General features: G+C 43.7%; 1 protein-coding gene across 8 annotated transcripts in view; it reads right to left on the bottom strand.

Annotated features, from left to right (window-relative positions):
- Window positions 1-7,261, bottom strand: part of PIAS2 (protein inhibitor of activated STAT 2) — a 120,927-nt gene extending 113,666 nt beyond the window's left edge. For 3 of the 8 annotated variants that reach the window (XM_064379213.1, XM_064379214.1, XM_021670066.2), the window contains exon 1: window positions 7,076-7,261. Coding sequence is in view for 3 of the 8 variants with exons in the window: in XM_021670066.2 (XP_021525741.1) it covers window positions 7,076-7,099 (24 nt within the window). In the remaining 5 variants the exon portion in view is untranslated. The remainder of the gene's footprint in view (window positions 1-7,075) is intronic. The other 5 variants (XM_012440823.3, XM_064379210.1, XM_064379211.1 and 2 more) reach the window with 3 other exon arrangements.
- Window positions 7,262-17,197: the final 9,936 nt, after the last annotated feature.

Raw genomic sequence — 17,197 nt, 5'->3', positions numbered from 1 at the left:
ACAATGTGAAGTAATCCCAGGATGACAGCTGAGTAACAGGTCTACAAAGCTTCCCAAATTAGAAAAGGCAGGCGAAGATTCCAGAAAGTTTACCAAGAAAAGCTGAATGGTTACAAGATGAGAACCCATTATAATGTTAAATTTTAAAAATAATTTCAGTGAGCTTTCCTCATTCAAGCAAGACTTTGTTATATCTCTTTCTTTTTTTCTTTTTTTTGAGATGGAGTCATGCTCTGTCACCCAGGCTGGAGTGCAGTGGTGCAATCTTGGCTCTGCAGCCGCCTCCTCCCAGGTTCAAGCAATTCTCCTGCCTCAACCTCCTGAGTAGCTGAGATTACAGGTGCCCACCAACACGCCTGGCTAATTTTTGTACTTTTAGTAGAGACAGGGTTTCATCATGTTGGCCAGGCTGGTCTTGAACTCCTGACCTCAGGTGATCCACCCAATCAGCCTCCCAAAGTGCTGGGATTACAGGCATGAGCCACCGCGCCCAGTCGACTTTGTTGTATTTCTTTTTAGGATCACAGATTTAATAACATAGAAGTTCCTCTATGGCTCCACAGTACTTGGTTCTACAGTAACTAATACTCATGTCAACATACATACTTAAAAGATTGGTTATTAGTACTCAATTTCTAGAATTTTCCTGTAGAGGCACAGAAAACTTAGAAGAGTTATAAAAACATTACATAAACGCTATAAATCTTGACAATGTAATAGTACTAATAGAAAATAAAGGCTGAGGCCAGGCACAGTGGCTCACAACTGTAATCCCAGCACTTTGGGAGGCTGAGGCGGATGGGTCACCTGAGGTCAGGATTCGAGACCAGCGTGACCAACATGGTGAAACCCCGTCTCTATTGGAAATACAAAAATTAGCTGGGCAAGGTTGCAGGCACCTGTAATCCCAGCTACTTGGGAGGCTGAGGCCGGAGAATCGCATGAACCCAGGAGGCGGAGGTTGCAATGAGCCAAGATCGCGCCATTGCACTCCAGCCTGGGCAACAAGGGTGAAATTCCATCTCAAAAAAAAAAAACAAAAAAAGAAAACAAAGACTGGGAGGGGAGGAGGAAAAATCAAAGGGAAGGTTTGGCTTTTAAATCTCAAAAGGAAAAGGATGGGTGTTACACCTTTTTCTGAAAGACTAGGAAGTGAGAAAATACAGTTGTCTCTCAGTATTCATAAGGAGTTGGTACCAGGGTCCTCTGCAGATACCAAAATCCAAGGATGCTCAAGTCTCTTATATAAAACGGCATAGTATTTGCATATAACCTATGCATATCCTCCCATATACTTTAAATAATTTATTGATTACTTACAATACCTAATATATTGCAAACGCTATGTAAATAGTTGTTATACTGTTTAGGAAATAACAACAAGGAAAAAAGTCTGTACATGTTCAGTACAGATGTAACCATCCTTTTTTTTTCTGAATATTTTTGATCCAGGTTGGTTGAAACCATAGGTAAGTCATTCACAGACATGAAGGGCCAAATGTACTGTCTAAAAATGATAGGTCAAGAAACAGAAATTTATAATAAAAAGTTTAAAATAATAGCAAAATTAGGAACAAAAATGTAACTGGTAGAAATCAAAGTCTTGGACAGGTGGAAAATGACCTAAATTTCTTATCTACCAAAGAGTTAAGAAATATTTTCTTGAGTTGAAAAAATATATATAGAAATGTGTGGCATAATATTTTCAGACTTTTGGAATTAACAACAATAAAACCCTAGAAACAAACTAAAAAGGTTAAAAGCAGTTGTAATGGGAGTAGGACTTAAATGGAAAAAAGACTTTCATTATTTGGAATTTTTTCAGTACTGTCTGCACAAATATTGCTTTCATTTTAAAAACATGAGAAGTGGCCGGGCGTGGTGGCTCACGCCTATAATCCCAGCACTTTGGGAGGCCGAGGTGGGTGGATCACGAGGTCAAGAGATCGAGACCATCCTGGTCAACATGGTGAAACCCCATCTCTACTAAAAATACAAAAATTAGCTGGGCATGGTGGCGCATGCCTGTAGTCTCAGCTACTCGGGAGGCTGAGGCAGGAGAATTGCTTGAACCCAGGAGGCAGAGGTTGCGGTGAGCCAAGATCGCGCCATTGCACTCCAGCCTGGGTAACAAGAGTGAAACTCCGTCTCCAAAAAAAAAAAAACATGAGAAGTGGAGGCCAGGCAAGGTGGCTCACGCCTGTAATCTCAGCACTTTGGGAGGCCAAGGCGGGCGGATCACGAAGTCGAGTTCTAGACCAGCCCGGCCAACAGGGTGAAACCCTGTCTCTACTAAAAACACAAAAATTAGCCGGGCATGGTGGTGGGCATCAGGAGGCTGAGGCAGGAGAACTGCTTGAGCATGGGAGTAGGAGGTTGCAGTGAGCCGGGATCATGCCACTGCACCCTCGCCTGGGCGACACAGTGAGACTCCATCTCAAAAACAAAACAAAACAAACAAAAAGAAAAACCACGAGAAATGGAATTGAAAGAATAAAAAACGTGACATCAGGTGATCTGCCCGCCTCAGCCTCCTAAAATGCTAGAATTACAGGCTTGAGCCACTGTGTCCAGCCTACTTCACTTTAAATATATTTTGTTTTGAATGTGATTTCATAGACATGATCTCAGGTGAAGTCTTGGAAATTTCAGTTGCCGTCCCATAATAGCTTTCAATCATATGGAAGATTCCATCATATCTATTAGTCTATTTCTCTGCCCAATAAATGGGGAGAGGAGAGTGATGAGGACCTCCAACCTCAAATCCCTCATTAACTTCCCATTCTTCCTCTGCATCCTAACAGCATTACCAGGATGGTGACTCCTGGGAGGTGTAATTCAAACACTTAAGCCTGCCAGACAGAAGACTTTCTGTTACAGAATTACTTAAGCTTATCAGCATCAAAGACCCAAATCTGACCTTCAAATTATGATACAACAGATTTATCCAGTTTGGTAAACGTTCTGGTTTACCTATTATCTATTACGTTGTCAGCACTGGCTCTCTCACCAGGACAAATGCACAACTTCTTGCATGCACATTCACTTTCATTCTGAGACACAGGCAGAGCAAATTTTCGATGCATGAAAAGAAAGGGATGAAGAATACAGAAGGGAGATCCTTTAAAAAAAAAAAAGTCACTACAATTGATCCCCGTCCTCTCTATTGAGTGATGAGAAGCAGGGAAAGTAGATTAACCAGGTTAAAGTGCAGCAGGGACCTTTTTGTGAAGGACTGCCACCAGTAGGCCACAGTATTGGAAACATACAACTGGAAGGGAAATACACAGGTAAAGAAAAAGCTCCTCTGGTTAAAGAAGAGGTAGGTAATGCCAGAAAATTAACTCCTACAGGCTCTCCCTCTGTGGCTCAGGCTGGAGTGCAGTGTCAGGATCAGAGCTAATGTAACCCACAACTCCTGGCCTCAAGCGACCCTCCTGTCTCTCAAAGTGCTGGAATTACAGGTGTGAGCTACCACACCCTGCCCTCCAGACCAATTTTGAAGGAGCAAAGCTGCAGTGACAGAATTTCCAGCTATCAAATCTTATGATCTTGTCCCCATTAATTAATTCACAACTAATTAATTCAAAACCTGTTCATTCATAAACTAATCACTCTTTCAACTCCTAACAACACAGATGCTATAAATAAGCAACTGGCGGCGAGGCGTGGTGGCTCATGGCTGTAATCCCAGCACTTTGGGAGGCTGAGGTGGGTAGATCACAAGGTTAGTAGTTCGAGATCAGCCCGGCCAACATGGTGAAATCCCCTCTCTACTAAAAACACAAAAAAATTAGCCTGCATGGTGGCAGGTGTCCGTAATCCCAGCTACTCGGGAGGCTGAGACAGGAGAAATCACTTGAACCCGCAAGGCAGAGGTTGCAGTGATCTGAGATGGCACCACTGCACTCCAGCCTGGGCAACAGAGCCTGGGCAACTCGTCTCAAAAAATAAGCAGCAGCAGCAGCAGCAACTGGCGAATTGAGTAATTTCTTATCTGGCACTTTGAAAGCTTCTAATATATAACACGTTATTGTAATCATCCTTGAGTACATAGGCCACATTTTCCCTTTTCAGAGAACATCCCCACTTCCTTTCCTTCAACCCATCAGGATAATCTGCTGATGAGGTTTGTGGGATGTGACTCTAAGTCCCTGGCTATAGACGATTAGAACAGAAGTAGAGACTGACCTAAACTCAGTCAATCAGATTCTCTCTCCCAGAAGAACCGAAGAGAGGTGGGCTGGTATTCTGGTCACCTGGACTGAAAGGCAACAAAGTACAGAGCTGCCATATTCTGCTATGACCAAACAAGATCTCTCATACTGGCTCACATAGCAGTCTCCAAAACTGAAATGGCAGGCAACCCCTTAACAGAGTTGCTTCATCAAATAACCACCCGCTACACACACAAGTCTAAAAAGCAAAGGCACAAGAGTCATCAAACCACACTGAGGATGACCTTTCACAAAATTCCCTACCTCTAGTCTAGATGCAGCACTAGCCAGAATGTGAACTGCTCTGGTTATACTTGTCCAAAATAACTGGCCCTGAAGCATTAGGGGAAATCCTCCCTGTGGCATATCAGCAGCCAAATATGTGGCATCCAGATCGGCTGACCATTTCCTCTACTGCCAAGAAGTTAGCCAACAAACTAATGCCCATAATTTTTCCTGGTCCTATAATTTACCTATCATTCTGATCATCATTTTGAGAATCTAAGATTATTTCTTCCCCTCTTCTTTCTTTCTAATCAGTTTTTTAGTTTGTTTTTCTTCCTCTATTATAATGTCACACAGGAGATGATCAATCAATTAATTCAGGATCAATCGCAGGATGATGGCTAGGAGTTCCACCTAGACCTCAAGGTACCAGAACAAAGCAGTGTAGCTTGGGCTTTGAAAAGCACAGACTCTAATGCTACATGTCTAAGATTAAAAATCTCAGCTTTTCAAGTCTCAAGCTGTGTAATTTAGGTCAGGTTAACCTCTCTGTGCTTCAATTTCTTCAAAAAATTGTGAGAATTAAATAAGCATAGAAAAAAAGGCTTAGACCAGAACCAGGCATGGAATAACCACTATTAAAATGGGTATATACCATCCTCATCATTACTGTTTGTTCATCTTCAAGTGTAGGGTAATATGGATCTGCACAGAGCAGTTAAGGCAAAGAAAAGTGGATAATGCTTACTGCTCGTGCCCAGCCAGTACCCTTCTCTCCTCTAAAAATTCTCCCCAGTTAGTTTCTGTTGGGCACTTCATATGAATTGTGGGGGAGGGGCCATCTTCTAACAAATGCAAAAAGTAAAGACAGCTGATTTACAGGAAGAGATGATGCAGCTGATCCATAAAACAAAACGGAGAGAGGGGAAGGCAGAAAGAAAGAGAAAAAAAGCTTCTTTGGTTTCTACCACTTTCCAGTTGTACTCCAACCTGAGCACTGACTGCTTTTTCTGCTGTAACAGCAAGTAAATTCTCCGCTTTACATTAAGCTTTGACCAACAACGTTCCCAAGAGTCTAATATAAATCCTGGAAAGTTTTCATTAAAAAAAAACTTAGAAAACTTGTATACATCTGTTACTACACAAAAATTAAAACTAGATTGCAGGTAAAAATGAACATAACTTCAGAGTTCAGTCCTCTCAACCCATCCTAAATCTAACGCAGGAATTTACAAAGGGGAAGCTCAGGCCTCCTGGTTTCAAAAGCTCCACAGGTGTTAAAAGCTCTACAGTTGGGGCTCTGAGCCACTGAAACCCTTACATTTACCAAGTATGAACACCCTTTATCTACAACCATAGTTCTCTGCATAAACTAGTATGGGGCATAACATGCATAAATGTGTCTTTACTGGGAACTAAATAATTATTTTTGAAACAGCAGGAGGGAATAAGGCAGGCACTGTGCAAACTCTAACAATCTCCGTTAAGAGCAGAACACACGTTCTTTTGCTCAAGTCTACTAAGCAGGTAACTTTAATATCCTTCCCCCATCCCGTCCTTCAAGGAAAACAATAATAAACATACAAAACTGAACCTTTTATCGGATTCCTCTTCCTTATTTAAGACACGCTAACATCATAAGTGTTACACAAACGGATGGCAGTAAATTTAATTTCAAGTTCACACTCATCTCTACCTTAAAATGCATTTTTAAAAAAAATCAAGGTTTCCGTCCGTAAACATCTCATTTATGTCGCCAGTAATTCAGTGATATATACAAAATAAATCCGGCTCGTTCGTCACACTTAGTTTTTAGTTAAAGACTTTGAAGGTTATCAGTCTGGGTGTAAAAAAGTCTTTTCTGTTCTACCCCCATCACAGCCCTATTCCAAACCTCTACTATACAAAGGTACCAACAATAAAGTTATGATCTTGTTTCAAGGCTACGAAGAAAAAAAATAATTTTCCTCAAGAGTAAAAGGGGTGCACAAACCTCACAACATGGACTTTGCAGATTTCTTACTAAAGCACTAAGAAAATATCGAGGTTTAAGGCCGATTATAGAAGGCAGGATTCTCTCGAAGCTGTTAGGAGGCATGGGTGGGAGGAAGGGGCCTTTTCTCGTGACAGACCTGACTAAACGTAGCATCAGCCATAAGAGGAGGAGAGATTCCTAAACGCAACTTCACCTTTCAGAAAACAGTCCTGCACCAAGTGAGTAGCGTGCAGACTTGTGAATCGCCACAGACACGTACACCCCGACGAAGGTGGGAGATCAAACGCTGCTTTCCACCTCGGCCCTCACCGCGAACTGGGATGTCGGGACCCCACGTGCCCCTCCCGGAAGGCGCCCCGGCCCCCCGCGCCAGGTGTGCGGACCGCCGGCAGCACTCAGGGGCCGGCTCGCAGCGGCCCAGGCCCGCCGCCCCCGCGCCGCCCGCGCGCCCTCAGCCGGCCCGCTCCCCTCCCCCGCGCGCTAGACACCCGTTCGTCCGCGGGCCGGGGACTCAGAGCTCCGCTAACCGGCCCCGGAGACACGAGCAGGCGGCGGCCGGCGACTTGGCGGCTTCCCCACCTCCCCTCCCATCCCCTCCCTCGCGGCCTCCGCTCTCCACTCCCGCGCCCCCGCTTACCCTCAACTCTTCGAAATCCGCCATTTTATACCACCCGCGGCCGCCGCCGCCGCTGCCGCCGCACCCACTCCCACTGCCGCCAACGACGCCGCCGCCACCACGGCCGCCTCCGCCTCCAGCACCATCCTGCACTGGGCGCCGCTTAAGACGCCGCGGCCACCGCCGCTACAGCCGGGGCCGTCACGTGACTTGCACGGGAGCCCCGCCCCCGACGCGCCGAAGCCCCGCCCCTAGCGGTGCCCCCTGCCCACTAATGCGACCGCCTTCCGCCCGCGCCTTCCGTCCGCTCGGCGACGGCGCGCGCCCGCCCGCGCCCTCCCCGTGCTGTAGCCCCGCGGCCTGGCCCCGCTTGGCCCCTCATCTTCCTTTCCCTCCCCGGCTAGGTCCCTGCCGACTGCCTAAAGCTCGCTCGCGACTGAGGCGTTATCCGCGGGCCTGGCCTGGGGAAGTGGCGGGGAGGAAGGAGAGGCGGCCGGGACGCGTGACTGGAGCATTCGGGAAGATTCTTACGCTGCCCTTCACGCGGTGGCTGTGGACGGAGAAAATCGCCGCAAATAAAACCATCCCCCAGAGTAGTTGTGGCGGAACAATCTAAATATGGGTGTTGAGTAAGCTGTTGTTCCCATCTAATGGTGAGGTTGTGTGACACCTCTTTGAATTGCTAATGCTCTCCAAGTATCCACCTTGCCGAGTTTTTCCTGACTTTGAAGGGCACCTGAAGGTCACGGACTGCAGAATTGGGAGAGTTGGGGGGTGGGGCAGGGGGGAAAAGTGAAATAACAGCGCTCAGAGGCCCATGCTAAAAAGTCAGGGAAATCTGATCTCTAGGAAGAAGTGAAACGCCAAGGCAGAGTAAGTAGACAGAAGGAAGCTTGATGGCCCCCCTAACGTGCTCATAAAGAAAGGGAAGATGCTGAGTCAAGATGTTCAGAAAAATCGCCGGACACAGTCCAGGGTTCAATTTCCTTGAAGAATTGGGTAGAACGCACCCACAAAAAGACTTTAAAACACTTAAGGTAACTTTTAAGACTGTTTAATCAGCTTCCTACCTACTGCCTCTTCCCACCACCCCTCGTTTCATCCGTACTGCACTTAAGATCTTTCATCAGACCTTCCCTCCATTCCCCTGCCCCCGCACCCCGCAAGTTTTTTGTTTTTGTTGTTTGAGAGGGAGCTTCGCTCCTGTTGCCCAGGCTGGAGTGCAATGGAGCGCTCTCGGCTCACCGCAACCTTCGCCTGCCTGGTTCCAGCGATTCTCCTGCCTCAGCTTCCCGAGTAGCTGGGATTACAGGCACGCACCACCATGCCCAGCTAATTTTTTATTTCTAGTAGAGACGGGGTTTCTCCTTATTGATTAGGCTGATCTGAAACTCCCGACCTCAGGTGGTCCGCCCACCTCTGTCTCCCGAAGTGCTGGGATTACAGGTGTGAGCCACCACGCCCGGCCTCCCCGCAAGTTTTAAAGCCTCTAAATGTTAATCCTTGAGCCAAGAATAATTTCCCACCCTCTCCTTTGCTTCTAACTCCTGTTCATCCTTAAGGTTTCACTTTAAGCGTCACTTCCTCAAGAAGACCATCCCTCTCTTACATCCCACATTTTGATTCAAATCTCTGTTACGACTTCTCCTAGAACCCTGAACTTTTCCTGAGAAGTCTCCATGGTAATTATGTAGGTATTTGTGTGATTATTATATATATATATATATATATATATATATATATATATATATATATATATAATTGTTTTGGCCAGACGCAGTGGCTCACACCTGTAATTCCAGCATTTTAGGAGGCCAAGGCAGGAGGATCAATTGAGGTCAAGAGTTCAACACCAGTTTGGCCAACATGGTGAAACCCCGCCTCTACTAAAAATACAAAAATTAATCCGGGCTCGGTGGCTCACACCTGTAATTCCAGCACTTTAGGAGGCCAAGGCAGGAGGATCAATTGAGGTCAAGAGTTCAACACCAGTTTGGCCAACATGGTGAAACCCCGCCTCTACTAAAAATACAAAAATTAAGCTGGGCTCGGTGGCTCACACCTGTAATCCCAGCACTTTGGAGGCCGAGATGGGCAGATCACCTGAGGTCAAGAGTTCAAGACCATCCTGACCAACATGAAGAAACCCGTCTCCACTAAAAATACAAAATTAGCCAGGCGTGATGGCACATGCCTGTCATCCCAGCTATTCAGGAGGCTGAGGCAGGAGAATCACTTGAACCTGGAAGGCGGAGTTGGCGGTGAGCAGAGAGCACTCCATTGCACTCCAGCCTGGGCAACAAAAGCGAAACTCCATTTAAAAAAAAAAAAAAAAAAAAAAAGCCGGTTTGGTGGCTCACACCTGTAATCCTAGCTACTTGGCAGGCTGAGACAGGAGAAGCACTTGAACCTAGGAGGCGGAAGTTGCAGTGAGCTGAGATCCCGCCATTGCACTCTACCCTGAGCAACAGAGTGAGACTCCTCAAAAAACAAAAATTAAAAAATAATTGTTTTTAAATTTTATATTTAAAAAATTGTAGACTGGGCACGGTGGCTCATGCCTGTAATCCCAACACTTTTGGAGGCTAAGGCAGGCGGATCACAAGATAGAAACCATCCTGGCATGGTGAAACCCCATCTCTACTAAAAGTACAAGAATTAGCAGGGTGTGGTGGTGCACATCTGTAATCCCAGCTACTTGAGAGGCTGAGGCAGGAGAATCTCTTAAACTTGGGAGGATTTAAACTTGGGAGATTGCAGTAAGCCAAGATCATGCTACTGCATTCCAGCCTGGCGACAGAGCAAGACTCCGTCTCAAAAAAAAAAAAAAAAAAGAAGAAGAAAAATTGTAAACCCACTAGACTATAATGGCTGATAAACGCCTGACAAATAGTTGGCCTTGTATTTGTTTAATGAATTAAATGAATGAATGAACAATGTCCAGGTTCTAATTCTGTCTCTCCACCATTAACTTTGTGATCTTAGCTTGGCTTATTCTTACTCTTGATTTTTTTCTCCTTAGACCTTGGTTTACACCTCAGTAGAGTTTAACATTGTTTAATAGACACAAAGTGAATGCCACTGTGTGAGAAGTTTTCAGGGAATAGAAAGATAAATAGAGTACAATACAGCCCTGCCACAAAGGAGCTTATACCCATAAGGGGGACCATCATAAACACAAAACAGTAAGAGAAGCAAAGCAAAGCCCCACTGAAACTTACTTGCAGTGCTCATTCTAGTTGCTTCCCAGCATCCATTCTGCCCCCTTCCTCAATGTGTAGCAGCTCCTGGCTGGGTTGGTTAGGTTTGACTGCAAAGAGTTCTAGGTGCTGCCTCAGACTGGCCTGAGCCATTAAGGACGGTTATGTCATTCTGGCCACAGTATTAGATCAGAGCTGGGCACATAAATCTGATTAGTACTGATGATTTATGGGGTTTACCAAGTAGATCAAATGTGGACACATGCCCTAAGGTAGAGCAATCAGAGGGAAGCCTAGGACATTTATTCAATGATTAGAGATAAGACTTTCTGGCATGTGGAACACTGGGCATTTTGCTACAGTGAAGAGCCAACCTGAGAACCAACCCTTCTCGTGAGCAAAAAATCACACACATAAAATCTCAGCATTGACTTTGACACTCTCCTTTTCTCTGTACTGGCCAGTTTTCTTGACTCAGTGCCTTTCTTGTAAGGTTTTAGATTGTTTGAGTTGAGATTCCTATTAGTTACAACAGAAAGAATTCTGAAATAGGGTGCTACTTTGTCTCATCAGACCAGATTATTAATTTGGCATCTTTTCTATGCTATATACTCCCCAATAATCATTCAATGTCTGTTCAAAGGAATGGCTGAGTGGTAAAGGGTAGAAAGGGCATGTCTCTCTTCACTATTGTGATCATTTTGCTCTGGTCTAGATTTATATATCCTCATCAAAAAGAAGTCCCTAGGCCGGGTGCAGTGGCTCACGCCTATAATCCCAGCACTTTGGGAGGCCGAGGCGGGTGGATCACTAGGTCAAGAGATTGAGACCATCCTGGTCAACACGGTGAAACCCCATCTCTACTAAAAATACAAAAATTAGCTGGGCATGGTGGCGTGGCCTGTAGTCAGCTACTCGGGAGGCTGAGGTAGGAGAATTGCTTGAACCCAGGAGGCGGAGGTTGCAGTGAGCCAAGATTGCACCATTGCACTCCAGCCTGGGTAACAAGAGCAAAACTCCGTCTCAAAAAAAAAAAAAAAAGAAGTCCCTGCACTTACTTGAATCCAACTTCTTTATAACGTGGTAATGTGGTATACCCTTAGAGGGGAGTGGGGAAGAAGGGAGATGCAGTCATCTTACCGCCCACAAAAGGCCACATATCAAAGTTCTGCTTCCAGCCACATGCTGAACTCTTCTACCAGAGGAATTCTATTAAATATATCTTTTTTCTTTATTACATTTCCAATGATAAAATGTTTTAGTGCTCTTTATGGATTGAACCTCCAGGCAATTACCTGGCTAGGCTGCCCCCTTAAAATGGCTCCAATTAGAAGATTCATTATAAGTACTGTGATTAAAATGTCCTAAGATTTTAATACATGAAGTCAAAAATCTCAGGAGTAGCTTTTCCATTTACTAGCTGTGTAACTTTAGTGAAGTCTCAACTTAATTTTTCTAATCTGGAAAAGAAAAATGACTACACCTAACTAAGGATACCTGATGAGATACCTGATCTGATACGTCAGGTATATAAATAAACTTTGTAAACTTATAAAGTGAAAGATGATAATTTTTTTGTATCTAAACAGCTGACTAAGCTGATTTTGCGTCTAAACAGCTGATAAACATATATCAAAAAAAAAAAGCACTTCATTGAGAAACATAATTAACCATATGATATATCCTAGTAATTTTAGAAAAGATTATTTGAACCTGTTTGGACCATCTATGTAACACTGAGTTTAGTTCCAAGCACCTGTCTTCTTAATCTTTTCCCTTCCTGTCTCTGAATGCATTTGACCTCACTGATTTTAATATCTTTATTTTCCTTCCTACTGATTACTTCCTGTCTCCCTAAAACAGTGCTCAGGCCTCCCAGATGTTTTCCAAGCCACTTTTCTACTTTTGCTAAGCATATATCTATTTCTAATCACATTTTCTCATTCCTTCACACTTTGCCAATACTGTTTTAGTCTTAGACTATACTGAAACTAATATCAAGGAAACTGAACAAGGAATTTTTACGATTTTTTTCCTCGCTTTTTTTTTTTTTTTTTTTTGAGACAGGGTCTCACTCTGTCACCCAGGCTGGAGTGCATTGGCCCGATCACAGCTCACTGCAACCTTCACCTCTCATCTCAAGCAGTCCTCCTACCTTAGCCTCCCAAGTAGCTGGGACAACAAGCACACCACCTCACCTACTAATTTTTGTATCTTTTGTGGAGACAGGGTTTCACCATGTTGCCCATGCTGTTTCAAACTCCTGGGCCTAAGTGATCCTTCCGCCTCGGCCTCCCAAAGTGCTAGGATTACTGGTATGAGCCACCGCTCCTGGCCTCAACATTCTGAAAACCTTAATCACAAATTTCTTTGTTTCTTCTCTACTTCCACTGCATCACTTGACTAGCCTTTAAAAAAAAACCAAGTAATTAAAAAATAAAAAGTAGAGACTGGGTGTGGTAGCTCACACCTGTAATCCCAACGCTTTGGAAGGCTGAAGTGGGTGGATCATCTGAGGTCAGGAGTTCAAGACCAGCCTGACCAACATAGTGAAACCCCACCTCTATTAAAAAAACAAAATGAGCCGGGTGTGGTGGTGCATGCCTGTAATCCCAGCAACTTGGGAGGCTAAAGCAGGAGAATTGCTTGAACCTAGGAGGCAGAGGTTGCAGTGAGTGGAGATTATACCTTTGCACTCCAGCCTGGGCAACAAAAGCGAAACTCCATCTCAAAAATAAATAGTAAATAAACTTCGAAAGTATAGAATGGTCATCTGTATACATTTATAATTTACATATAGATAAATCCTTATGTCTGAAGTAAACACTTCGATCCATATAGAAAAATTACTGGCCAGGCGCGGTGGCTCACACCTGTAATCGCAGCACTTTGGGAGACTGAGGTGGGTGAATCACAAGGTCAGGAGTTCAAGACCAGACTGGCCAATATGGTGAAACTCTGTCTCTACTAAAAATACAAAAAAATTAGCTGGCTGTGGTGGTGCACACCTGTAATCTCAGCTACTCAGAAGGCTGAGGCAGGAGAATCACTTGAACCCAGGAGGCGGAGGTTGCACTGAGCGAGACTGTCTCAAAAAAAAAAAATTAAAAATTCTTATCAAGATACAGAACATTCTCATCAACCCTGGCTGCCCCTTCCCAATCAAACCTCCCGCCAGATATTGTTTCTGGTTTCTAATACTATAGTTTAGTTTTTCATATTTTAACATTTCATATAAGTGGAATCATACAGCATATGCTCTTCTGCTTGGCTTTTTAAATTCAGCATAAATTATTTGAGGTTGACATCTTGCATATTCAATTCTTTTTTTTTTTTTTTGAGATGGATTTTTGCTCTTGTTGCCCAGGCTGGAGTGCAGTGCCGTGATCTCAGCTCACTCCAATCTCCACCTCCCAGGTTCAAGTGATTCTCCTGCCTCAGCCTCCTGAGTAGCTGAGATTACAGGCTCATGCCACCATGCGTGGCTAATTTCTGTATTTTTAGTAGAGACGGAGTTTCACCATATTGGCCAGGCTGGTCTCAAACTCCTGACCTCAGGTGATCCACCTGCCTTAGCCTCCCCAAGTGCTGGGATTACAGGCATGGGTTACCAAGCTTGGCCACAGTTCATTTATTTTTATTGCTGAGTAGTATTCCATTGTATGAATAGACCCCAACTTATCCTTTTCTTGTTGATGGACATCTAGGTTGTTTCCAGGTTTTGATTATTGCAAACAAATGCTGTCAGCATACATAGAGATGTATGTTTAATTTTTTTTTTTTTTTTTTGAGACAGAGTCTCTCTCAGTAGCCCAGTCTATAGTGCAATGGCACAATCTTGGCTCACCGCAGCCTCGACCTCCTGGTTTCAAGTGATTCTTCTGCCTCAGCCCTCCTGAGTAGCTGGGATTACAGGTGCGTGCCACCATACCCAGCTAATTTTTGTATTATTAGTAAAGAGGGGGGGTTTCACCATGTTGGTCAGGCTGGTCTTGAACCCCTGACCTTGTGATCTACCTGCCTCGGCCTCCCAAAGTACTGGGATTACAGGCATGAGCCACCGCACTTTTTTTTTTTTTTGAGACAGAGTTTCACTCTTGTCACCCAGGCTGGAGTGCAATGGTGCAATCTTGGCTCATTGCAGCCTCTGCCTCCCAGGTTCAAGTAGTTCTCCTGTCTGTCTTCTGAGTAGGTGGGATTACAGATGTGCACTACCACGACTGGCTAATTTTTGTAGTTTTAGTAGAGACAGGGTTTCACGATGTTGGCTAGACTGGTCTCAAACTCCTGACCTCAGGTGAACCACTCTCATTGGCCTCCCAAATTGCTGGGATCACAGGCATGAACCGTTGCACCTGGTCATTAACTTTTTACTAAACTGTCAAATATTTATCCAACTCTTCAGACTCTCACCAGCAATGTATGTGGTTAATAACTTTTAAATGATCAGATATTTTTGCCCAACATTTTCTTTAACCTTGAAATTAGTTGATAATATTGAATATCAGCCCTTCTTTGAAATGCTTGTTCTTGATTTCATGATAGAACCCCTTTGTCTTCTATTTTGCCAAGTTATCATCTTCATATGCCTCTTTTTACATATCACTAATGTATTCACTTTCAAATAACTTCTAGTCTCATAATTTGTCACTACTATTAAAATTTATAGATTACAACTTAAATTACCTGGATTCCAGAACAGAACCCTCTTCAAGATATCCTTATGACATATATTAATAACATAAACTAGTAGGATGAAGGTAAATCTGCTTTTAGAGGAAATTTATGTTAGAAATGAATGAAGTTAGAAAAAGAAAAGCAGGCTGGGTGCGACGGCTCACGCCTGGAATCCCATCACTCTGGGAGGCCAAGGCAGGCTGATCACCTCAGCTCAGGAGTTCGAGACCAGCCTGGCCAACATGGTGAAACCCCATCACTTCTAAAATACAAAAATTAGCAGGTGTGGTGGCAGGCACCTCTAATCCCAGCTACTCAGAAGGCTGAGGCAGGAGGATCACTTGAATCTGGGAGGTGGAGGTTGCAGTGAGCCAAGATTGAGCCACTGCACTCCAGCTTGGGTGACAGAGTGAGACTCCATCTTAAAAACATAAATAGGCCTGGTCAGTGGCTCAAACCTGTAATCACAGCACTTTGGGAGGCCAAGGTGGGTGGATCAAGAGGTCAAGAGATTGAGACCATCCTGGCTAAAATGGTGAAACCCCATCTACACTAAAAATGTAAAAAATAGCTGGGTATGGTGACACATGTCAGCAGTTCCAGCTACTCAGGAGGCTGAGGCAGGAGGATCGCTTGAACCCGGGAAGCAGAGGTTGCAGTGAACTGAAATCATACCATTGCACTCCAGCCTGAGCAAGACTCCATCTCAAAGCTAGATAGATAGATAGGCCAGGCATGGTGGCTCATGCCTATAATCCCAGCACTTTGGGAGGCCGAGGCAGGCTAATCTCGAGGTCAGGAGTTCGAGACCAGCCTGGCCAACATGGTGAAACCCCGTCTCTAATAAAAATACAAACAAATTAGCCAGGTGTTATGGCACGTGCCTGTAATCTCAGCTACTCAGGAGACTGAGGCAGGAGAATTGCTTAAACCGGGGAAGGGGAGGTTGTGGTGGCCCAAGATCACGCCACTGCACTCCAGCCTGGGCACAGAGCAAGACTCTGTCTCAGAAAAAAGTGAAAGAAAAACAAATAAATAAATTAGCCTGGCATGGTGGTGCACGCCTGTAGTCCTAGTTACTCAGGAGGCTGCAGCAGAAAAATCACTTGAACCCGGGAGGTCAAGGTTGCAGTGAGCCAAGATTGCACCACTGCACTCTAGCCTGGGCGACAGAGTGAGATTCTGTCTCAAAATAAATAAATAAATACGTAAATAAATAAATCTAAATAAAATAAATAATTTTAAGAAATAAATAGAATTAAATTTTTTTCAAAAAGCGTAGTAACACACACAAATATAAAGGTAGAATGAAATAAAGATAACAGCAGAAAATAATGAAATGGAAAAAACAATAAAATAGAGACCAACACAGTTAAAATGTTGCTCTTTGAAAGCAATTATAAAATAGACAAATCTCTAGTGAGAATTTTCAAGGAAAACATTAGAAGACAGGAACAAAATTTAGGAGACAACCATAATGATAGATTCTGCAGAAATTTTAAAATAAAAGAATAGTTTCCTCCCAATAAATATAAGAACACAGAAGAAACGTATACAAACTACTGAAGGAAATTTAAAAATGAAAGGGCTGGGCATGGAGGCTCACACTTGTAATTCCAGCATTTTAGGAGGCCAAGATGGGTGGATTACCTGATGTCAGGAGTTTGAGACCAGCATGGCCAAAATGGTGAAACACTATCTCTAATAAATATACAAAATTTAGTTGGGCACGGTGGCACACGCCTTAGGAGGCTGAGGCATGAGAATCACTTGAACCCAGGAGGCAGAGGTTGCAGTGAGCCGAGATCGTGCCACTGTGCTCTAGCTTAGGCAACACGGCAAGACTGTATCAAAAATTAAAAATAAATAAATAAATAAAAGCATTCTTCACTCATTTCACAAGGCTGTTACAATTTTGATGCCAAAACCAGGCAAAGGTAGTTTTTTAAATCTGACTTATGAACTGTAAATTTACCCCAGGAATGCAAGGATGATCTCATGTTAATGTATATATTATATAACTTGGTAATTTGATTCAACTCACCATCTGAGGACAACAAAAAAAAGCTGAATTAAAAAAAACAATAGAAGCAAATATCTAATATAAAGAATTATCTTGCCAAAATCTAGATGACAATATTCTAGGAAGTTGAGCCAAGCATTTTTTCCAGAAGGAATTTACCAATGCAAAGGCAAATTTGACAAACTGAGTTGTGATTTTTGCAACATTGTAGAGCAAGAGAAAAAGAAATCTAAATCTAGTACC

This window comes from Aotus nancymaae, unplaced genomic scaffold (assembly GCF_030222135.1).
Source record: "Aotus nancymaae isolate 86718 unplaced genomic scaffold, 86718_ANA_hifiasm-v0.15.2.pri h1tg000020l, whole genome shotgun sequence".
Taxonomy (NCBI): domain Eukaryota; kingdom Metazoa; phylum Chordata; class Mammalia; order Primates; family Aotidae; genus Aotus; species Aotus nancymaae.
The sequence above is the reverse complement of the archived record's forward strand: the minus strand, read 5'-3'. Positions and strand labels throughout refer to the sequence as shown.